Source organism: Somniosus microcephalus, chromosome 6 (genome assembly GCF_052327205.1).
Source record: "Somniosus microcephalus isolate GS21.2 chromosome 6, FLI_Smic_1.0, whole genome shotgun sequence".
Lineage (NCBI taxonomy): Eukaryota > Metazoa > Chordata > Chondrichthyes > Squaliformes > Somniosidae > Somniosus > Somniosus microcephalus.
In genome coordinates this window covers 223,933,960-223,959,228 of record NC_140992.1, presented here as the reverse complement: position 1 = coordinate 223,959,228, position 25,269 = coordinate 223,933,960, and the positions used below count along the sequence as shown (strand labels likewise).

The window sequence follows — 25,269 nt, the reverse complement described above, 5'->3', positions numbered from 1 at the left end:
TTTTTAAACAATTTAGTGTTAGTTGTATGACACATTATAATTCATTTTGCTAGAGTTAGCTATTCAATATATTTTAACAGTATATTGGGTCGAATAATCCGAGTAACTCAGGAAGTTGCTGACTACAGGACCTGGATACAAGAGCATTGGGGACCACAGAGCAGTAATGATTCTCCATTTAATGGTAGGTGTGTTGTAAGTAAATTACTCTGATAATTAACAAAATCCCAAGTAAATAATAAAGTAGAAGAAATTTGAGATTAATTTTTTCCATAATTTTTTTTTTCCTTTTATCCCTCTCCCCACTTTCTTTAGTTTCATTAATGATTTCTGACCACTTCTTGCTGAATTTTAGTTTGCTATTGACTTAACTTGTTTTTTTTCTCCTAAGTAACTGCATATAGAAATTTAGGGCGAGTAGAGGTTTGAATAGATGCACTGCGTTATGTTGTTGGATCCCTGCTATGCACATTATCTGCACTTGGAACTTGAGCATTGTTGATGAGCTGTTCACTGTATTAATTTAGTCCCCCACACATAAAATGCATTTTTTTTTTAGTGCTTTGCTGTTGAGTCTTCTATTGATGCTATAGTTATTCAATGTATGATCATTACATTGAGGCAGCTTTTATTTCTTTTTGGCCACTATCTTGAAAATCCTTTCAGGGTGAAAATTTGTACAGCACTTTGGGAGATTCTGAAGACGTGAAAGACACTTTCATTCTTTCTTTGACTCAGTAACCTGTAACAGTTCCCAACAACTAGCTTCTCTTGTCTCAATCCATAATTTTTCTGCATCGTCCATAGTAAATTGAAGATTAATTACTTTTGGTTTTGCATAAAAAAACAATACCCCCCTTCTGTGTGAATTTATATCTTTCAAGATGTGCCCCTCGCTCTGCGTCCTTATTTAACTATGACTCTAATACTTATATTATAATCTTTGTCCCCAGCGCATAGAGCTCCAGATCACCTAATTTATTCTTAATGCTCCTTCAGTTGTGCACACTTTTAAATCCCTTACCTCTAGTCCTTTAATACAGCCTTCCCAGATACTTCAATTTTTCTGGACTTCTCCCATTCTCCTCTCATTCTTAACCAGTTCTAAATTATCTTCTTTCAACACGATTGTTATGTGGTTCAGTTCTAACCTGTCTGCTTCTTGATTTTTAAATGTCCCTTTTTATCTTACTGGTTTAAATCTACACCCATATATCAATATCTGAGGATTTATCAAAGTGATCAGTTCTGCAGTAGCAATCCACTGAAGAAGCACGTGCTTTTGAGTAATAGCAAAAATCCTTCAGTTAAACCTAGGCCAGTGATTACTATTTCTATTAGACTCTGTTATTTATGGTCAACCTTACTCCCACTTGATGCCGTTTTGCATACCTTAATAATTTGGAACCAAGTCAGAACATTCAAATATACAGTACTCCCGTGTTCGGTTACATTGAGAAATTGGTCCTCTCAATATAAGTTTTATCTTTAGAATTTGGTCTGGTTTTGAATAGGCTACATATCATTTGTTCCTAAAATACTATATTAATGCAAGGGAATTTGGTTTCTTAACCACTATGGAAGATAACCCCTCTCAATTTAATATTGGGTATAATACTTTTTATAGAGATCCGATGTATTTAAAGGATTACTTTTCCAACTGTTATTCCAAGTCACAATCTACTGCTAAGCAACAGTTCTGTGAAGAACCTGTGGTCTATTGTCCTGCTCTCACAATTTAATTAATTTAATTATTCCAGAATTATCTTTTGCATTCCCTTAACTAGCTTGTACACCTCTAAGTCCCAGATGTCTCCTTTCCAGGCTGAAAAGCTCAAATTATTCCTCATAACTAGCTTTAAAGTATGATCTTGTTATTGCCAACATTCTTTCTGTAATCTGCCCAATGGCTATATTGTTCACTGAATATTGCTCAGTGAATAACTCTAAATGGATCTTCATATAAAGGAAATGGTCATTAAGAAAAAGACATTTACTGCAGTGAGCAAACTTTTTCCTCCTTTCTCCTCAGGGAATGATGTAACTTTGCTAGTTGGCCCACAACAGCTGGATAAATGCAACAACAATGTTTCAGAAGAGTGCGCAGTTATAGGCCAGCCCAGAAGTAGGACCTCTGAAACATGTCTTAGTAAACACTCTTCTAATTCATCGTCTGGTCCATTGTCCTCTGCATCTTCTACCTTATCCAGTTCAAGTGATGTTGTAAGTAACCAAACTGTTGGCTGTATGTTTAGGTATCCTTTGTAGAGAAAAGTATTCTACTTCCCCATAAAATTGTAAATGTTTCCTTTTAAATGTAGCTTGCAGTACAAGTATGATTAAAGGGATTAAGAAGGAAGTTTATTGTTAATATGTAAAAACAGTAGAAAGTGTACTTGCACAAATAATGGGCCCCACCTGGCTATCTGTCAGCACATAATGGTCGTTAATGTATTTTGGAGGTTATTTCTCCACTGATCTAGTTCTGAGGTTATTCGTCCATGTTTGGTTTGGAATGTTGTGCATCTGCAGTGCACTCCAAGTGAGTGGCAGAGCTGAGAACTGATTAACTTATCTCAGCCATTTTTCCTGCAACTGTGAGAAATTGACCTTCCAGAACTCAAACACTTGGCCAAACAGTTTCAAATCCAGCACAGTTGCTACAATTGGAAGCCATTTACCAAAGCACCATTTATTGGAATTAACTGGTTGACCAAATTGGCTGGCTCTCTCGGTATTTGTTGTGTGCATAACTATTGTACTGTATTGAATATTAATTTATGTGCTGAATTAGTATCATCTAATGCAGTGCAACATGGGAGTTAATTGTTCAAATTATTTGTTCATCTGAAAGAGGGGGTTTTCTGTACTGTTTGGATAAATGGTGTATTGGGGCGTCGCAACACTTTTGGAAGTGCCTTCCAATGACTAGTGAAATTTAAATACAGCTGTATAACATTTTGAGTTGTCATTGTATTACTTTTTTTAACTGATTAATTATCAGATTAAATTCAAACACATTTTCAGTGTATTTTAATGATGGGATGCTTTTAAATTGACTGTTACAAAACCTATTTTTTTCTGTATAAATGTGCTAATACAAATAAGTTTTTAAAATTAAAGCTAAAGAACTGTGAATAACTTTAATTTTCATGGAATTCCAGTGATTTAAGGACGTGAACTATGCTCCCAGAATCTTCCAATGGGTTACTCTGGTCAATGTTTATTTTCATTGAATATTCCAATTGAGCAAAGCAGTCAGTATTGATTTTTCAATGCAGGAGGAGAAATTGCCATTACAATTGGCTATTCAGAAAAATGCCTTTAGTTTGGCTTGGATAAATTGTGCTTGTCATTTATTTAAAATACAGTTCTGTGATCCTGACCTTTATTCAACTTCCATTTACAATGGTTTAATTAAACGATTAATGTGGAATCATAGAAAACAATGGGTGGGTTGATTTCTGTTTTAGTAATCTTGATTAAGACACCCAGTGTCGGCTTCAAGCGCCTACTCCAGGTTAGATATAACCTGGGCAGATGCAGAGCAGTGTTCCTGTTAATTCTTTTTGGGTGCGCGGCCACATTAAGGGGCTGCGCGGCCCATTCAAAATACCATGCATGTTCAGTTTTCCCCATTGAAACGCCGGCTGCGCGGCTACACAGCTTAGAGGGAACATTGAAGCACAGTATTCTTCTTCACTGCAACACTGTTAATTTCTCTACCTTCAACACCTGCCATATTTTTCATTTTTCTAAATGATTTCTGGTTTGTGTTGAATTGTGGGTATAGGACTCTTGATGTTGGCAAAGTGGAGGATTGAAACCTGGTTCACAAAAACAAAAAGGCCACTAGACTATAGATAATCTCTTTCTGTAAACAATAAGTGCTCTTGTTTCCTACGTTTCTTGTTTTACATTGCTTCATCAGTCAAACTAGGTATAAAATAAAAACAGAATATGCTGGAAATACTCAGCAGGCCAGGCAGCATCTGTGGAGAGAGAAACCAAGTTAATGTTTCAGGTCAATGACCTTTGGTCAGAACTGAAATGTTAACTCTGTTTCTCTCTCCGCAGATGCTGCCTGACCTGCTGAGTAGTTCCAGCATATTCTGTTTTCATTTGATTTCCAGCATCTGCAGTATTTTGTTTTTGAAACTAGGTATAAATATGCTTTCACAGTAAGTTTCAGATTATGGTTTGGAGAAAGTTATTTTTATTTTGGCTTGCATGACCTACAAGAAATAGCATCCTTCATAATAGGTGCCAACATTTCCATCTAATGCAAGTCCCAGTACTGAATAAAGTGGTGTTGACATCAGTTGGAGTGTTTTTGTTTGATGGTGTTTGTGCATAATTCTAAATGTAATTCATATGTTTTTACATCTAGGATTCTGATGGAACACCTTGCAAAACCTCCAAACAATCTGGCAGTCACCAGTCCAATACTAACAGATCAGTGCCACAAGAGTCAGTAGCAGAATCATCTTCACTGCCAAGTTTGAAAATGCAACACAGTACATCAAGCAATTCAACAAGCAACAATACTAAAGCCCAGGTTTGCAATTATTCATTTTGTGGCCTCTTACTGGCGTGCGATTTCGCTCCAAGTAGATTCCACTTTCAGGACTTGATTCTGTACCAATTTATGCTGTAGCCAGTGTTGGATGAAACTTGCTTCATAACCTAACCTAACTGGTCTCTCCCCTCTTTCTCCCCTTTCTCTTCCCCCCCCCCCCCCCCCCCCCCCCCCCCAAACAAGAACCGTGATCTTTAAAATTTTAAAGGAATGGTTCTCTTTACTAACAATCGTATTGCACGAACTAGTGATAGAACTATATGTTCTTTTCGGTATCCTTCATATACAGCACAATTGAGGCAAAGGAAATGAATGTGGATTTTTGTTATTTTTGACATTGCCCATGTGGTCTTCCCTTTATGAATTGACATGTTAGTTATTTTCTTCTCCGCTGCTTACACTCATTGCTGTGTACTTGCCACTTGCATGTTTTCTTGGGGTCGGGCATCTCCAGGTCACCTCTTGGGCCATTTTGAAGTCAAGGCACTCATTATAATGAGTGGCATTCTGAAGTGCCAGTGGTTTCTCACATCATTGACATTAGTTGTGATGAATGGAGAGACCTGAAGTGGCAGATTTCCGTTGGGATATGAAGTTTCATGCATTTTTAAAGAATATTTTTTCTACATAGATATTAGAGATGTACTTGAATAAAAAGAACTCTGCTACACTTTATTTTTAACTCTGAGTCAATGGATGTTTCCAAAGTAGAGAGATATAGAAGTTACAACATGGAAACAGGCCATTTGGACCAACTAGACCGTCTTGGCGTTTACCCTCCATACAAACAAATTGTTCAAATCACAGTTCCTGTTCCCATATCATCACCCTGTTACTATATCCATTCAATCACTTTCAACTCCAGGAGTTGGGTCGTTAAAAGTTGATATCACTGTCTGTTTTGTGGAGGAAAGCTTTAGTGATATTTGGCTGTGAACTTCGCTCTTCTTGCCCTGGTGTCCTTCTCCTTCAAATCATTCTTTATTGTGGAGTCAGAAAGCCAAAGAGTTATTCCACGTGAAATGGATGGATAAATGTATTTTGCATTGTTGCCTAGCAGGTATTAAAACATTTATATGAAGTTGACAGGCAGGAGAAGACCAGCTGGTCCACCAGGCCTCCCCCACACACCATGATGACTAGAGAATCATGACTAGACACTTCCCTTCTCCCCCCCAACTTCAGCCATGGAATCTGCTGAGAGAGGCAAAAAAAACTAAGGGCCAATAAGGGAAAAAATAATTTGGAAGAATCTGCAGCTTTCCTGTACTTCCCGGCACCACAAATATTCTCCTCAAAAAAGTTTATGGGCCTTCTGTGGAGCTTTTAAGGACTGCTAGTTAGCACCCCCCCCCCCCCCCACCCCCCCTCAGGATTTTCAACTACCGTGCACCCATTTTTCAGGCGAGAAATGGGCGGCCGGCAGTTCAAAATTGTCCCCAAAGAGAGTGCCTCTCTTATCCTAGTTAAAGTGGAATCAATTCCTTACAATATATAATGGGTGCTGGAATGAAGACAAACATAATTTGTTTACCTGTTTTTTGAATGCAAGCATTCTTTACATATCAAGATTGCATAATTTCCTCTTTATTTTGTACCATTCAAGGCTCCCTACAAATGTAGATGTGCCATTATAATGGTGCAGGTCTCCAAGAAATTCTGGGTCTGTATCTTGAACGGAGTAGAATGTCCCTAGGCCCTTCTCAATTTGGAAGAAAACTTGGGTAGGATTAGGAAGAGGACTAGGGGAAGTGACTGAAGGGACTGTTGAAAGGTAGATTTTGAAAAAGAACTTTAAAGGAGGTGATAGATATTAGCAAGAGGGAATCCCAGAGCGTGGAAGCAAAGTGGCTGAAGGCTCTGCCACTAATGATGGAGTGAAGGATAGGGGCAACTTACAGTAGACCAGCATTGCAAAAGTGGAGGGTGTGGGTAGCGATGTAGATTTGCATGAGATTGTAAAGCTGGTGAGCGGCAAGGCTATGACTGAGCTTGAGGCGATTATTTTCAAGTTGATATGCTGGGGGTGAGGAGCCAGTGGAGGTTGGCAATAGGAACACTAGGATTGGGGTGTTAGGTGATTGGGATTTTGAAAGTTAGGAGTGGTCTTGGAAGACAGGGAGTGGAAGAGGCTGAGGCAGCAGATGGCCACAATTTTAGAGACCAATTCAAGAGCTTCTCGTAACTGGTGTCAGATGTGAGGATGGTGAGGCAGGGGAGGAAGTTTGTAGGATGCAGTTTATAATGGAGAAGAGGAGTTTGGGAACTTTCCTATTTCAAGTGCAAAACATTATATACAAACTATATATGGAGATGGAAGCACATGTTAGTTTTTCTGATGGCTTTTGCACCAGTACTGATAGACTGTGGTTTTTAAAAAGTACTGCACTTAATAGAAATAGTGGTACAATTGTGTCTGCCAAAATCAAATATGTAATACAAGTTTGTAGTGTATAAAAGTTTTTTTTTTTTTTTTTGAAAAAGCATTTATTAAACACTTTCTCACACTGGTTATGAAATAACTGGAAAATAATTCGGTCCGAAAAGGATTGGGGGCAAGACGAGGGGCTGATAAGTGTAGAAATTTGTATCTGTATACAGAATTAACAGACTAATAAGAAAGAACTTGCATTTATATCGCCCCTTTCACAAACTCAGGATGTCCAAATTGCTTCATGGTACTTTTGAATTGCATAATGTAGTAGTGACAAAATATACTTAATTGTATTACATAGCATGTAGAATTATATTCAAGATGCAGTAAGCAGTGTTATTTAAATTTCAATATTCACACTTTTTCTGTTTCAGCGTTTTTGTTTTATTGATGCAAGATATTTTCTGCTAATGGGATAATGTTTTGTTGACTTAAGATATTGTTTTGTTCCAGCATGGTGCAGCAAGACTATTCCGTTCGTCTATCAGAGGCTTCCAAGGACAACAGAACTCCAGCCATGTTGGAAGTGTATCAAACAAACAGAATCCAGGCAACAAACCACATCAACAACAGTATTTACCTAGCAAAAAGAGGAAGCACAAGAGAGACACTGCCTCAGCAGACTTGTGTCGATAGTCTGTTTTTGACTTGGTTAAAGAAAATTCCTGCAGTGATCCCATAAGCTACAGAAGACTGCTAGCGCTAGATGGGATCTGCTCAGACTTTCCCAGGAGTATGGATTTTGATTTTTTCCAGATTGCCATAAAATGATCATGGGTTACAGTGGTTGTCACAAACATTGCTTCCCTTTTTAGATGGGCCATAAGCTGCAGTGGAGCAGACTTTGAAGAAGATGGAATCGATGCACAAAAACACCCCTCCCCGAGTTTAAGAAGTTGATCAGAAAAGTGTGTTGGAGGATCTTAAAATTATTGAAAAACAAAATTTCCATTGCTTCCTTTGCAAAGGAAATTTAAATGTTACAACGAAATGTATACTTTGTGCACGATTTTAATTATTTTTGCATATACTGACATTTTTATTGTGTATATACAGAAAAGATTGTATCAGTACAGTATTTGCATTAGTAACCTTTGTGTGTTTTTTTGGGTAACAGTTTTTACATGTCATTGCAATTTAAATTTAAAATTGAAATTTTCAGTATTACTTGGTAATTTAATGGATCCCAAGGATGTTATCTGACACTACTTATATAATGGAAAGAAGGCTATATGGTAAGCTTAAAGTGCTTTACTAATACTTATCCATGTAGCAACTTCCAGATTCACTTATTGGTTTTTGAAGTAGAAGATATTGCTCCAGCAGCTGTTGAAATACACTAAGTTAAAGGCTTTAAGTAGCACATGGCATCTGGAAAAGTGAAACACAACGTTTTTAATACTGTTTAATTCTGTGTGCAGCATGTAGACATTTGTACAACTGTTAAAGATGCTGTATGAACAGAATTGTTCCTATCAAATATTTTGAAGGAAGTTTTAATATTTCCTTGTCTCAGGTGTAATAGTAAATATTCATATTGTATTTTACCAAATGGAGTGATCACAAATTTCCTTCTGAATACATCCTCATCGATCTGGCAGCATAAATCCTGTGTTTGTCCCATTTTCTGGCTTTTCTATGTTGTAATAGTATAAGTTTTAAGTTGAAGTCTAAGAACAAGTGATATCACACTTAATTTCTGTAGACAGTAACCTCCCAGCATTCTGCTCTAATAGATACTGCTTTTGTTCCTTGAACTTTTATGCATGTGTATCTGTTTGTTGAGCCCTTCAATCCTGGTATACTTCTGACTTTAATTCTTCCTCATATATAAAATCATGACCAAATATCATTCAACAAACTAAGACCCAGTAAGTGTTATCTAGTGACATCTGCGTTTACACACTATGTAAACTGAAACATTACTGGAAAAGGTTCACAGTACAATTTTCCTTTTTAACTGTGGATAAATTTGACTTTTTAAAATCAATACCAGAAACATCAAGCTTCCCGTAGTGATGATGGGGCTGCACCTGGAAAGGCATGGACTTGGTTATTAATGCTCTAGGGAAGAATAATCAATAAAAGCAAACTGAATAAAACTAATTGGAGTGGAGAGGAAAAATCAAATGTTCTCTTTTTTTGGTTTATTTCTTTAAAAACTTTGCAATTGGTTTCCACAAGATGCAAAAAAAATATAGAAAATGGACAATTGATGGGTAAACCAGCAGTGAAAACGATACCTGTACTGCTCGTCATTCAGGCATTTTATTCCATGTGTAGAATAATACAAAATCTACTTGCTCATTACAGTAGGTATTGTTTAGAATGGAGGTCCTTGATAATTGCTCCCCCCTCCCTTCTGACATTTAGTTCACTATGCCACTGAAGAACAACTTTCCCGGTCAGGATGCTTCGAAGCATTTGTCCAGCTCGGCAATATGAGGTTTTTTTACAGCAAACTTTACAATCAGTCTGATTCACAAGCAGGTGACTCAACCGGCTTCATAATCGGCATATTACCAGCATCGAAATGGTCAAACTGATGAGCTATCCCATTAAATCAATAGTGTCCCACTTAAGCTTTTGGCAAAATATACAGCTGGAAGTGAAGATGCCAATAATACAACATTAATTCTTTCACAAACTCATTATTCACACTTTTTAAAAATTACATGATTGCTTCAGATTTCCTGTGAAGGCATAAGAGTTGATGCAGAACTTTTACTGTAAATATCCACATGTTAAATCATTACAGTGATCAAAAAATCTTTTAACCAAGACTGTACTAGTAAGTATTGATCTCCAAGCTGTAACAAATATATTTAGATTTAAAATGCTAGGAACTTTTGTGTTAGCAAATATACATCAGCAGTACAAGAAAACTACTATCCACTAACTTTTGGATTACAGTAGATCTTATTAGTCAGGTAGAGGTTTCATGCCAAGTTGATATTCCAAGTTAATCTTTATTTTACTGATCAGATATATTTACATTGAAGTATGCATTTTTTAGACTTATTTACTACATGTAGTAAATTGAGTTATATTGCTTCAGTATATGCTGCTAATTTATTTTAACCAAATTGGTACTGTATAACAGATGGAGGTAAACCAAAAAAACTATTTAGGAGTGGATGGAAATTTTGATTAAATTGCAGATAGTTATGTAATTTTTGTCATAGGCAGTAGTATTTCACAATTTTCAGATAAAATTTGATTATTTAATGCTTAACATTTATGGTGTTCTGCAGCAGTTTGTACATTCACAGCTTGTAACCTGACAGTGATATAAAAGGGATCTTAAAATAGATGCATACCAAATAACAGTAACAACTATGGTGAAATGCCATAATAGATGGGGCAGTAGTTGAACAATTATATTGATTCCATTGGGAATCTTTGCCAGCATTTTAGGAATTTTGCTAGTTATAGTAAATTTGTTTTGTTAAGTGATAAATGAACCTCTATTTCTGAGACAGCACAACAGCCTTGAAGCAATGTACACATACTTTTGAAAATGAAAAATTAAACATAGAGGTTTATATGGTTTGCCTTAAACTTTTTTATAGTCATTCATACAAAGTTTAAAACATCAATAACTCTTAAGAACAGTTGACCTGTTCTCTCTGCTTGGCAATTTGTGGTTTCTTAACTGTATCTTGTATTAGGTTTGCTTGGTCACTTCAACTTACAAGTATACAATATTTTAGTTTGTTTTACCAGGTTTGAGTCTCTGATTAAAATTATTGTGAATACGGCAAAAGGAACCTTTAATTTATGTGCTGTAACTTACGATATATAACTTCTTTGTAATATGAACTGTACTGCCTCTACAGAAAATGCGGGGAATACATAGCAGATCTGTCAGCATCTATAAGGAGAAAAGATGAGTTGATGTTTCTAATGTAAACCCTTCATTAGAACTGGAGTTCTAATTAAGGTTCTACACCAAAGTGTTGAACCATCTTTTCTCTTTATAGATGTTAACCAATTAGCTGTGTATTTCCAGAATTTGCAGTTTATTTTTTGGAATTGCCTCTAAAACTGTTAACTCTTAATGCACATCATATGAGACTTTTATTGAAACAATTGCATTTTAATGGTTTATTTTTCTCTTATGACTTGCTAACACTGTTCACCTGGTTGGCAACAGTTAACTTTTCTTTTCCCTCACTGATTTTTTCTTTGATCTACTAATTTCTTTGCTCTGCTGGTTCCACTTTCATTTGTGCTTTTACTTCTGTCCAACTGCCAGTTAAAACTGTTAACGTAAAATAAACAGACCTAGTATATTGAATATGCTCTGCCTCAACTGTTGGACCTCAACTCCCAGTAAATTTTAAATTGCTGATTTCATTTTTGTTCTTTCCATTGTTGCATTTTTAGGTTTGCGTTGATAAATGTCTGTCCAAGCAAGCATTGTTCTGATTTTTTAAAAATTATTTGCAGTCTTGTAATTGGTTCTCCCAGGAAATCTCCTGTTCACTCAGGAGTTTACATGTAATTGCTAATAAAATAAATTGTCTTCCCATGTCCATGAAATGCTGTCTTAAGTATTTTTTTAAACTAACTGCATGAAGACTTTGTCAGGCAATTCAAACTGCATCTCCCTTTCTGAGCTAAAAAGTACATTTGCTATAATCTGTTGTGAATAGCTGACAATTGATGTACTTTATAACTTCACTGTTAGATATATAAAACCTAGAACTTCACTGTTAGATATATAAAACCTAACATAATTGCCATAAACACTTATGCATTTGTGTAAAAAAAACACATTGATGACCTGTCTAATGTTTCCTTTTGGGGGGGGGGAGAGGAAAAGAATACTAACTACAAAACATTTTGCCTTTAGTATTTGCTACTTGCCAATTGTTTCACCATCCATTTTAGAGGGCAGGGGGAGGTATTTGAACATCTAGTTTTATCTTTAAATAACATTGTAATTAACGAAGGGTCACCGACCTGAAACGTTAACTCTATTTCTCTCTCCACGGATGCTGCCTGGCCTGCTGAGTGTTTCCAGCATTTTCTGTTATTTCAGATTTCCAGCATCCACAGTGTTTTGCTATTGTAATTAATGAACTTGTTGGAAGAGCTAAGAAAGGTGCCCCGTGATCCAAACAGAGCAAAATATATGATTATTGAGGCTCAGGTCATCTTCACAAAAACTGGAAAAGTGCAGACAAGACTGATGCTGAACACATGGGTAGCCGTTTTGAGTATTGTTAAGAATGGGACCAAAACTTATGTTGTGTTTGATCATTTAGGGTAATTTGTGGGAGATATTATGGATAGAATTATGCATAAAATGGGAGATATCTTGGAGGATCTACTGCATTTTCCCAGCTCTGAAGGGTTTTAATTAGTTCTACTTATTTCTGGTACTAGTTGCATGACAGTGGTGAATTAAGTGTTGAAATAATCCGGATCTGACTTCAGTTAATCAGGAGGTATAGGAGAAAGATTTGATACACAAATGAATCAAGTCCTAAGGGATGTGCAGGAGGAGGGGAAACACCCAGTTACATATTTACCATTTAAAAAAAAATATTGCTGCATTTATGTTTGAAATCAAGGGGACACTAGTATTGGCTACGTAAGCATAGAACTAGATTAGATGTAAGGAGGGACTTCTGTTCTCAGAGTCGTCAATCGACGGAGCAAGTGCACTGAGTGTGGCTTTGCTGCAAACATTCAAAAGGGAGCTGGTTGAGTTCCTGAGTATATAAGGCGGGCGGGGGTGCGTCTCCCAGACACTGGTCTTTTGGAACTTATTTTATCACCCTTGGGGTTCAGAGGAATTTTCCAGGATTATTTTCTAAATTGACATTGTTTTTTTTCTCGTTTTTTGTCTCTTCCAGAAGCTTAGGTGGCTGGTTGGTGGGAAAGGGGCAGTGCAGTGCAGATGGGGATCATGGTGTGCATAAGATGCACCATGACCGTATAAGCCAGGCTTGACGGATCAGCTGTTTTTGTCCATTTTTACTTTTCTAAGTTCATATAACGTTGGCTGATACTTTAAAACTCCAGTCCCCTCTGTTTTTCAAAATCTCTGAATTGTTAGTACCAACAAGGACTTGAAATTCCTGAACAAAAAAAATGGAGCCATTTTCTACAGAATTGATTAACTGACAACATTGTGGGCTTCGCTATGGAGAATAGGCATCCTCATCTCTTTGGTTAAGAGGAATCTCCTCTTCGAAGAATCTTTTCCTTTGAATGTTTTCAACCATTTTTTGACAACATTCAATGCTGCTTCTCAGTGCACCTGAAGAATTTTGGTATGTATATTATGCAGGAAACATTTCAACAAATTCAGTGATACCAAAGCTTGTTCTGATACAGCTGCAATGCTCAAAAGTAAAATTTAGTTAATTCAGTATCATTTCCTCGGTATTCCTTTAGCTTTGATGTCAAAACTGCATCCACAAGCCACACTACTCCTGGGGCCTTCTCTTATATACAGATACTAATCTTACTACATTTTTTTCATGGATATACTCTACATCAGTGTTATCCAATACTTTAGCAAAAATGAAAATCCAGATGTGCTAATTGCATTTTTGATTAGCTAAAAAAAAATGACTAACAGTCATTGAGTGTGTCTATACTCATTAGCATGGTTTATGCATGTGTACTTTAACCTTTTGTGCATTGTTGGGAAGATGAAAAGCATAGTGTGTAAGTGTTTTTTATATCAGTGTGTGTGCTTTATGTCCTTGGTTACTGCTTATTGGTTATCTACTAAAATGGTATGCAACATGGGTGAAATCGCCAGACCAATGCCATGGAAACAGCAGCAGAAGGGAGCTGTCACTGTGGTCCGCTTGACCAATCGAACTAACTGCTCTAGGCCAGCCCAAGAAAGGAAGCCCAACCAATAACGAACAGCACCAAAAAGGCGAGCAGCATCCAATTATGTTCTGGATGGAGAGCAGTGGTGGATCTGGCTTCTCATTGTGCAAGTCAACACATGTTGATTATTTGCACTGTCTTCTGTGCACGCGCCCGTATGGGTGGGGGCCTAAACACCGTCCGCCCCCACCAGAACTGCACATGTGCTTGTCAGTCCATTGCTAGTGATTTGTGGGAAGGCTAGCAGGTGCAGGCCTAAGCAGTAGGCCATGGCCTCTGGGTGGGAGTCTTGGTATGGGGACTAGACTGCGGGGCTGGGGCTTCAAGATGCCGGGCCGAAGTTTCAGGAGATGGAGGTTGGTGGGAGGAAACTGGAAGGTGGCCAAACCTAGCGGGAATCAGCCACAGGTGGAAACCCAGCTTGGGCCCAGAACCCGATGTTTAAATCCCTGCTCACCCAGTTGAGCTACCCCGGGGTTTGATGGTGTAGTTTTGGGAGATGAAGGAGGGTCAGTTGGTTGGGGGAAACTGGAGGGTGGCCATATCCAGCTAGATTCAAGCGGGGGCGGAAACCCAGTCTGGGCCCAGGTCCAGGCCCCGATGTTTAAAGCCCCGTTCACCCAGGTGAGCTTGCCCAACTTGCGGCCTCTGCAAGTGTGAGAGGATCCCGGGGTTTGGTGGTTTTGGGGCCTAGGGCCCTGCTCGCTCTGCTGCCTCTCGTGCTCTCCGGCCCAATTGTTCAAGGAGAGCAGGCACAGGGGTTTGCTACTGATAGTGAGGTAGAAATCAAATCGAAAGCCCAAAGTTTGCGAATTGGGAAATCTTAGTTTCTTCCACTCGGGAGGTGGTGCAGAGACATGAGAGACAAACATGATGTCATCGGTTATGTCAACAAACAGATGTCATCGGTTATGTTGTACGTCTTATGCCATTTTGTTCTGGGCAAGTTGAACTCACAGCGCACTCATACAGGCCGGCAATGCTGTTTTTGCATTACCCACCTGTATAGACCTGTCCCCTAAGATAAACAGAAAGTCACACTCACGAATTCTGAGTGAATAAGGCTTTCATTCTCGAGATGTAAGGATTTATTTGATACTGAAACACTTATTTACTTCCATATGTTTCAAACTGGCAAAAACACTTTCATATGTTATTACTGGAAAGGAAAGCTCAGCACTGCAGCCGCACCGCACTCTGCTCCCACACAAGGTTCCAGCCTGAACCTGCAGTCCAATGCAATAATCCAGAGCTACAAACTCTGGGGAAACCTTAGGAACAGCACTTCGTTCAGAATTAAAGAATTTGTATCACTTCCCGAAGGAAAAAAAACACAAAACTCCAAAGAATTAACTAACCTGCTAATTAGAGTATAAAGTCCTTTATTTTACCAGCCAAGGACAATGATAATTACAATTGCAGAATACCATTAACAGAGGCTCTTCACAAAGCTAATTAGACTTCCACATTCTGTAGTTTGGCAAGACTGGATCAAATTACACATTGCAGGGTTGCCTACAGCAGGCAGGATCAAATCACACATTCCAGACAAACTGTTGGGTGTGTTTTGTCCTCCAAGGGGCCCAATCAGAAATCTGGTGTTGCAAATAGACACGACCAAGTCAACATTGTCCGCAATTACTCTGAGGAAGCCAAAGTATTGTGGCAATTGCTGGACAAAAACCTAAAAAGTGCACTAAGATGCACTGCATCTGATAAATTCATGCTAGAATTCTAAACTTTGGTGAAAGATTGCAAAGTGTTAGATATTTTTGAAGTAAATATACAGGTTAAGTACATTTACCTGTATTGTGTGTAAGGCATTTTCTACTGAAATTAGGGCATATGGCAAAAATGTTGTCGGCAGCCATGCCTATGATTAGTCAACATTGTCTATTGGACAACAATTCTACATGTGGCTTGGTAAAAGTCTCAGCTGTCAATAGGGAAAGACATTTATGATAATCTTGATATTCTCTTAGGCATATTCCATTCTATTTCCCCCTGCTTTGGAGCTTGACTGTGGCTACTTTACTAAGGCAACAATAATGCTAAAATTGCATGTGTATTTTTTTTGCAAGAAATTCAATTGAGATGTTCTTGGGGTTTAAACCTTGTGCTAAATCTTTTTGGTGCTTTTCCAGCCCAGAACGGTGATTTCTGATATTTAGCCCGTGCCTTCAAGTACGATGTCGGTTCCTGTTGCACTGTTTGGATCTTTTTCCAAGAGCTTCAAATGAACATCTGGAATGGTTATTCCTCTTTTGTGATCATTGCGTTTGTCAAAAGAAGCCCAGTCCATCCCAGCCTTAGTCAGAGCGCCATCACATGAAAACATTGATTCTTCCTCAATCCAAAAAGAACAAGATGGTTTCAATCTATCCTTGATCTCAGCAAATCACCCAAAATGGGCATTTTTAGAACAGTGACACTTACAAAAAAAATCAGTTGATCTTGTCAGGTGAACAGTTAATCACCATGAATAAACTAAATATAGAAGAATAAGCTGGTGCAAGGTTGTCAAGATGTTTCATTTAGTGGAAGAACGTGCTGGTTATATAGTTAAGGCAAAGATCCAGTACCAAACTCAAGGCTGATATCCGCACCAAATGTGTTCACTAAGTGCCTGACTCTGGCTCCAGCTCGATTGTTGCTTCAACAGCAACCCATCTACCGCTAGAGGAATGATCGACTCAGCATGCTTGCTTTTGCAAAACTGGTGCAATTTCTTACCTCAATTTCTCAAAGTAGGGAACTGGGCAAAATTGCACCTCAAAACCTAACCATGGTTAGTATTTGTATACAGCATTGCTGTCTTGTTAAATGTTCTTCAAACAATCTCAAGTAATAACTAGCATTGAAGAAAATCCAGGCCTGCTGGAGGAAAGGGTAGCTCAACTATAATTGCACTATTAAAGACATCTTTAAGCACTGATCGTTTTTTGCCAGTTCGCAACCTTGTCCTTTATAACTTCCTTTGCTATGCATTAACTTGTGTGTATCATGGAAGAGGAGGGCCAATTAGCTGCAAGTACTTTACGGGGCTGTTGGCTTTGAGCTTCTTTATTATGGTTGAAAAGCTATTGGGCATCGATCCTGATGATTCTGGGTTCATTTTCTGGTTAATAGCTATAATATAGCAAGAATTAACTCTCAAAACACAGGTTTCTGCCTATTTTCCCAGCCTCTCCCTTTTCTTGGTTTACCAGTGCCGTACATTAATTATCGACAAAGAATCATAGAATGGTTACAGCACAGAAGAAGGCCATTCGGCCTGTCGAGCCCGCACCAGCTCTCTGCAAGAGCACTTCAGCTAGTTCCACTCCCCCGCCCTTTCCCCGTAGCCCTGCAAATTTCTTTCCTTCAGATACTTATTCAACTCCCTTTTGAAAGCCGTGATTGAATCTGCCTCCCCCATCCTTTCAGGCAGTGCATTCCAGATCTTAACCACTCGCTGCATAAAAAAGTTTTTTCTTACATCGCCTTTGGATCTTTTGCCAATCACCTTAAATCTGTGTCCTCTGGTTCTCGACCCTTCTGCCAATGGGAACAGTTTCCCTCTGTCCAGACCCCTCATGATTTTGAACACCTCTATCAAATCTCCTCTCAATCTTCTCTGCTCCAAGGAGAACAACCCCAACTTCTCCAGTCTATCAACGTAACTGAAGTCCCTCATTCCTGGAATAATTCTCGTAAATTTTTTCTGCACCCTCTCTAAGGTTTTCACATCCTTCCGAAAGTGTGGTGCCCAGAATTGGACACAGTACTCCAGTTGGGGCTAGACCAGTGTTTTATACAGGTTCATCATAATTTCCACACTTTTGTACTCTATACCTCTATTTATGAAGCTCAGGATCCTGTAAGCCTTTTAAACTGTTTTCTCAACCTGCCCTGCCACTTTCAACGATTTGTGCACACATACCCCCAGGTCTCTCTGTTCGTGCGCCCCTTTCAGGATTGTGCCATTTAGTTTATATGTCCTCTCATTCTTTCTACCAAAATGTATCACTTCACATTTTTCTGCGTTAAATTTCAGCTGCCACGTGTCCACCCATTTCACCAGCCTGTCTATATCTTCCTGAAGTTTATCACTCTCGTCCTCACTGTTCACTATACTTCCAAGTTTTGTGTCATCTGCAAATTTTGAAATTGTGCCCTGTACACCCATGTCCAATTCATTAGTATATATCAAGAAAAGCAGTGGCCCTAGAACCGACCCCTGGGGAACACCACTGTATACCTTCCTCCAGTCTGAAAAACAACCGTTCACCACTACTCTCTGTTTCCTGTCATTTAGCCAATTCCATATCCATGCTGTCACTATCCCTTTTATTACATGGGCTTCAACTTTTCTGGCATTTTGTTGAACACTTATTGGAAATCCATGTACACTACATCAACTGCATTACCCTCATCAACCTTCTATGTTGTAACATTTGCATATTGAATTATCATTGGCCCACAGGCATCTGTAAGGAATACCTATTATATTCACATGTGATCACATGTTGAGTTGTCATTGGCCTGCAGGCATCTGTAAGGACTGCTATTGTTTTGAAGACCCAGGCTAGGGGTCCTAACGCCATATTTTCCTCACTGCTGTATGAGTAAGATCACAGACCTATTGCTTAAATAAAGAGTTAAACTGTAATATTCCATTGTCCTGCAATTTATTAGTTTTGTACAAAGTGTGTAAAACAAGACATGGTGTCAGAACAGGGATTTGAAATGTACATCATTGGAGCTTCCTTACCTCGAATGGATTGGGAATCTTTGAACTTACATAGAGAATGGCGCAAGTTCAAGCAACACATGGAGTTAATGTTCTCGGGTCCGTCGAAAAGCAAAGGGGAGGAAGAACGATGCAGCTACCTACTCCTGTGGATCGGAGAAAAAGGGAGAGACATTTTTAACACATGGTCTCTCACCGCGGATGAAGCAAAGGTACTGAAAAGTTATTTTGACCATTTTGAATCATATGTGATGCCCAAGACAAATATGATATTCGCTAGGTACAAGTTTCAGGAGAAAGTACAAGGAGCTAGTGAGTCGTTTGAACAGTTCGTGACTGAGTTAAAACTGCTGGTAAAAGACTGTGAATATGCAGATAAAGATGAGATGGTCAGAGACCGCATCGTGTTTGGAACACATTCAGCTAAAGTGAGAGAGAAACTTTTGAATGTTGGGTCCAGGCTAACGCTGGACAAAGTTATGGACATAGCTAGATCGCACAAGATAGCCCAAGCACAGTTGAAAACTATAACTGGCACCACGAGCAGCTCGCGTGAACAGACAGTGCACACAGTTAATAGACACACACCAAAGAACACCGCCCAGAGAGTGTGTTTCAGAACAGAAAGAACAGCGTTCTAAAAATGGGCGACACAGACGTAAAATGCTTCAAAAACTGTGGATATTGTGGAAACAAGATGCATGGAGAAAAGGAGCAATGCCCTGCCAAAGGAAGGCAATGTGCTAGATGTGCTAAACGGAACCACCTTGCTAAAGTTTGCAGGACTGTTTTTGGATTAGCAGTACACACAGTGAGTGACAGCCAAATGCCAGGTAGAGAGCCAAATGCAGAGGAACTGTTTATTGATTCTGTGTCACAGAAAAACAGATTTCAGAGACTGAGCAAGCCTTTGGCAATATTGAGATAGGAAAACAGGGCACAGAGCTTCGGTTTAAACTAGACACTGGCACTCAGGTTAATGTAATTCCTCTGAGTGAGTATCACAGCTTGAAGGATGAGTGTGAGCTACAGCCCACCTCACGCAGACTGACCAGCTATGGGGGTGAGCAGCTCATTGTAAAAGGCAAAATAACAACAGAAAATGCTGGAAAAACTCAGCAGGTCAGGCAACATCCGTGGAGAGAAATTTGAGTTGACGTTTCGGGTCGAACCCTTCTTCAAAACTGGAAAGAAAAGAAAACAGATCGAAGGCAGGGCTGCGATCGGACAAAAGAAGTGAAAGAAACAAAAGAGCTAGACGAGATGGTAATAAGCTGAGATTAGGTGTAAAGTAAAGTGTACTGGCAGGGCAAGAGATAGCTGCCAGGTGTGAGAGAGAAACAAAAGGAAATGGGGAGGGAAAGGAGTGGAAAAATTACAAGAAAAAATGTGTAATAGGGGCTGAGGTTATCATCTGAAATTGTTGAACTTGATGCTATCATTGTAAAAGGCACATGCCTAATGAAATGCAAGTACAAAGAAAGCAACATAATGTTGGACTTTTACATTGTTGACACTCAAGCACCTCCAGTGCTAGGTCTAAAAGCATGTTTAGACATGGACCTCGTCAAGCTACTGCTATCATTGACAGCACCAGTTGAGAAGCAGACAGTCATGGAGGAGTTTGCTGACGTTTTCAAAGGAACCGGACTATTCCCAGGTGAATGCACTATTCACCTTGACCCAGCAGCAACCCCTGTGGTTTGCCCACCGAGAAGGCTACCCCTTGCTCTGCATAGTTGCCTGAAGGAGGAGCTGCAGAGCATGGAGAATACAGAAATCATCGTCCAGGAAACAGAACCGACAGAGTGGGTCAACACATTAGTAGTGGTTGAGAAACCACGTACAGGCAAGCTCAGAGTCTGTCTCGACCCCAGAGATTTGAACAAGGCTATCAAACGCCCTCACTACCCTCTACCAACGCTAGATGACATCACACCCAAGCTAGTGGGAGCACGTTACTTCAGTGTAATGGACGCATGATCAGGATACTGGACTATCAAGCTCACGGAAGAGTCATCTAAGCTAACAACGTTCAACACACCATTTGGACGCTACCGATTTCTGCGTTTACCATTTGGTCTTATCTCAGCTCAGGATGAATTCCAGTGGAAGACCGACGAAACCTATGGAGTAGTCGCAATCGTAGACAACATCCTCATCTATCGCAGGAATAGAGAGGAACATGACAGGAACCTCCGTGCGATGCTACAAAGGTCACGGGAGAAAGGTATCCAGCTCAACCCCGAGAAAAGCATAAACGGATCCACCGAGATCAGTTATTTCGGGCATCGCCTCTCAACTGATGGCATTAAGCCGGATCCAGAGAAAATCTCCGCCATCAAGAAGATGGAGCCGCCGAAGAACCGCGCAGAGTTAGAGACAGTACTAGGCATGGTTAATTACTTAGTCAAGTTTGCCCCGAGCCTCTCCCAAATCAACGCACCCATGCGTCAGTTGCTCAAACAATCAAATGAGTTCCTGTGGGACAAATAACATGACACAGCATTTCAGAAAATGAAAGACCTAATCACCAGAGAACCAGGACCAGTTCTTGCCTACTTCGACCCCAACAAAGAGCTCAGACTACAAGTGGACGCATCAAAGTATGGACTAGGCGCAGTATTACTGCAAGAAGGAAAGCCCATCGGCTACGCTTCCAGATCTCTCTCAGACAGTGAAATCAACTATGCTCAAATCGAGAAAGAGCTATATGCAATTCTGTTTGGATGTAAGCATTTCCACCAGTACGTCTATGGCCGACAATCATTGTGGAATCCGACCACAAGCCCCTCGAGTCAATCATGAGGAAACCACTAGCCGCAGCCCCACCAAGGCTACAGCGAATGATCCTTCAGCTACAGAAGTACGACTTCACAATCATTCACTGTCCAGGCAAAGATATTCCTGTCGCAGACACGCTCTCCAGAAAGTCTCTTAGCTACCAGGACAGCAGCCTCAGTGAAGGCATGGATGTGCAGGTGCACATGGTGTACAACAGCTTACCTGTGAGTGACTCAAAACTGAAGGAGATCTGAGCAGGAACAGAGAAAGATGCACAACTCACACTGTTGAGCAAAGTCATACATGAAGGATGGCCTGAGGAAAGGAGGAAATGCCCTCAGAGCATATCTGCATTCTGGAACCACAGAGACGAGCTGTCACAAATCAACAGAATCATCTTCAAAGGGGAGAAAATCATCATTCCTACCAGTCTCAGAGAAGAGATGTTGACAAAAATTCATGCTGGATATATGGGCATGGAAAAATGCAAACAAAGAGCACGTGACATTATGTTTTGGCCCGGAATGTGCAAACACATTGAGGACATTGTCGGAAAATGTTCCATTTGTCTAGAACGCCGCCCATCAAATGTCAAAGAGCCCATGATACCTCACCGTATCCCAGACAGGCCCTGGCAGGTCGCGGCAACGGATCTGTTCACATGGAACAATGAGGACTTGTGGTAAACCACTTTTATCGTTACACTATAGTTATCACTGTTGTATTGTTATCACCGTTATCACTGTTGTATCACGATACGAGGTCGCCTCTTGTCGCGCTGTTATACCTGGGCTGACCACCTCCGACTCCGCCCATGGCTCCACCTACCTGCCCAGGTATAAAGGTAGTCGACTGGCTGGTATTCCTCCTTGTTGGACCCGATCACCCACGAGGGTGGGCTCTGTTATTTAGTCAATAAAAACCTTTAGTTACGTTCCTAACTCGTCGCTTTTTATTGGACGAATTGATAGGTATATCAATTTTATTGACTAAATTTTAAAGATGTCTACTACTGGCCAGCCAGAAGCCCTCCCAGAAGCACAGCCACACCAGCCGGCTTGGCTGCAAGCCCTCAAACCACCGTACCTGGATCTAAACCCACAGGCAGCAAACGCAGCCCTCAACTTCAAACACTGGCTGGACTGCTTCGAATCCTACCTGGAAGAATCCGGCGCCCCGCAGAGATCCAAACTAAGACTTCTGAACGCCCAAGCGAGCCCGAGAGTATACGCACTCATACAGGACACGACTACGTACGAGGCCGCTATCAACCTACTGAAACAGCAGTACCGCAGCCCGGTAAATTACATGTACACCAGGCACCTCCTAAGATCCCGCCCGCAACAGCCAGGAGAGTCTGTAGCTGAATTTTTACGGGCGCTAAGAGCACTCGGCAGGAACTGTGACTTTAAAGCGGTGACGGCTGTTGAAAATACGGAAGATAATATCCGCGATGCCTTTGTGAAAGGCCTACGGTCCGACTACTCACGGCAAAGACTGCTTGAAGCTAAAGACCTCGACCTGGACAAAGCTGAAGCCCTCGCTCTCTCCCTGGAGGTGGCCCATCAGGACCAGGAGGCGTTTTCCAGGTACTGCTCGCGACCCTGGGACTCGGGCCCGACCCCTACCGCAATACCCTTCGCAGCGCCGCCCCCGGGACCTACCCCGACCCCTACCGCAATACCCTTCGCAGCGCCGCCCCCGGGACCTACCTCAGCGTCGGCGTCCCGGACCCGACCGGGCCCGCCACCCCCGGTACCGGCTCCGACATCGGGCACCCGCGATCGGGCCGCCGGCTGCTTCTTTTGCGGCCAGGAGAAGCACCCGAGGTCGCGCTGCCCAGCCAGGAACTCTACCTGCACAACCTGCAGGAAGAAAGGCCATTTCTCTAAGGCCTGCAGGAGCGGATCTTCAGAGGCCAGCAGTGCCTCATGCGAACTGTGGGGGCGGCCATCTTCTTTCACGGCAACTGAGGCCAGTATCCCCACACGTGAGTCATGGGGGCGGCCATCTTTGATCAAGGCAACCGACCCCAATAGTGCCTCATGTGAGTTATGGGGGCAGCCATCTTCTCCACCATTTTGTCCTACCTCGTGGGAGACGCCATTTTACCCACCACGCCCGACTGCCACCGGGCCCCCGGACCCGACGACCGCCTCGCCCGCAGACGACAACGACTCGCTTACCTACACGCTAGCCTCCGTCACTCTGGATCAAGCCCGCCCACACCACCTGTCCAAGTCGATGATGGACATCAAAGTAAACGGCCACGCCACGACCTGCCTGTTCGACAGCGGAAGCACGGAGAGCTTCATCCACCCAGACACGGTGAGCCACTACTCCCTCCCTGTCCTGCCAACGCGCAACCGAATCTCGATGGCATCGAGGTCCCACGCCACGGACATTAGCGGCTACTGTGCTGTGACCTTGTCGGTTAAGGGTACAGAGTATAAAAACTTTAAACTCCTCGTCCTCCCCCAGCTCTGCGCTGCCGTCCTACTAGGGCTGGACTTCCAATCCCACCTCCAAAGTGTAACCCTAGCATACGGTGGACCCCTCCCCCCACTCACAGTCGACAACCAGCGAAGGTTAAACCGCCCACCGCGTAACACCTGCAGCCTATCCACCCTCAAGGTGCCGCCACCTTCCCTGTTCGCTAACCTCACCCCCGACTGCAAACCCGTCGCTACCAAGAGCAGGCGGTACAGCGCTGGGGACAGAGCTTTCATTAGCTCTGAGGTGCAGCGTCTCCTGAAGGAGGGCATCATCGAGGGGAGCAACAGCCCCTGGCGTGCCCAGGTCGTGGTCGTTAAGACCGGCGATAAAAATCGCCTGGTCATCGACTACAGCCAGACCATAAACAGATACACCCAGCTGGACGCATACCCCCTTCCCCGCATATCTGACATGGTCAATCAGATTGCACAATACCGCATATTCTCGACCATCGACCTTAAGTCGGCCTACCACCAACTCCCTATCCACCCCGAGGACCGCCAGTACACCGCCTTCGAGGCGAATGGGCGCCTATACCACTTCCTTAGGGTCCCCTTCGGTGTCACCAACGGGGTCTCGGTCTTCCAAAGGGAGATGGACCGGATGGTTGACCAGAACGGACTGCAGGCCACATTCCCCTACCTAGATAACGTCACCATCTGCGGCCACGACCGGCAGGACCACGACGTGAATCTGGAGAAATTCCTCCGTACAGCCCAACGGCTGAACCTCACCTACAATAAGGAGAAATGTGTGTTTAACACCTCGCGCCTTGCCATCCTTGGCTGTGTAGTAGAGAACGGACTCATCGGCCCCGACCCCGAAAGAATGCGCCCCCTCATGGAGCTACCCCTCCCCCACTGCCCTAAGGCACTTAAGAGAACCCTGGGGCTCTTCGCCTACTATGCCCAATGGGTGCCCAATTATGCGGACAAAGCCAGACCCCTCATGAAGTCCACATCCTTCCCCCTTACGGAGGAAGCGTGCGCAGCCTTCTCCCTCATTAAGGGAGACATTGCCAAGGCCACTATGCACGCAGTGGATGAGTCCATCCCCTTCCAAGTCGAGAGCGATGCATCCGACTTCGCCCTAGCCGCCACCCTTAACCAGGAGGGGAGACCGGTGGCCTTCTTCTCAAGGACCCTACAGGGCCCTGAGATCCGACACTCGTCGGTCGAGAAGGAGGCCCAGGCGATTGTGGAGGCGGTACGACGCTGGAGGCACTACCTGGCAGGCAAACGATTTACCCTCCTTACCGACCAACGTTCGGTCGCTTTTATGTTTAATAACAAGCTGAGGGGCAAAATCAAGAATGACAAGATCTTGAGGTGGAGAATCGAGCTCTCCACCTACGATTATGATATCTTGTACCGGCCAGGTAAG

The 25,269-nt window shown here is 41.8% G+C and overlaps 1 protein-coding gene across 2 annotated transcripts in view; it reads left to right on the top strand.

Annotated features, from left to right (window-relative positions):
• tent4b (terminal nucleotidyltransferase 4B) overlaps window positions 1-11,558 on the top strand; it is a 66,657-nt gene extending 55,099 nt beyond the window's left edge. Inside the window, exons 9-12 of one of the 2 annotated variants that reach the window (XM_085991469.1) lie at window positions 81-184; window positions 2,033-2,223; window positions 4,391-4,558; window positions 7,467-11,558. In XM_085991469.1, coding sequence (XP_085847595.1) covers window positions 81-184; window positions 2,033-2,223; window positions 4,391-4,558; window positions 7,467-7,649 — 646 coding nt within the window. In that variant the 3' untranslated portion in view covers window positions 7,650-11,558. The remainder of the gene's footprint in view (window positions 1-80; window positions 185-2,032; window positions 2,224-4,390; window positions 4,559-7,466) is intronic. The other variant, XM_085991470.1, reaches the window with a different exon arrangement.
• The last annotated feature ends 13,711 nt before the right edge of the window (window positions 11,559-25,269 follow it).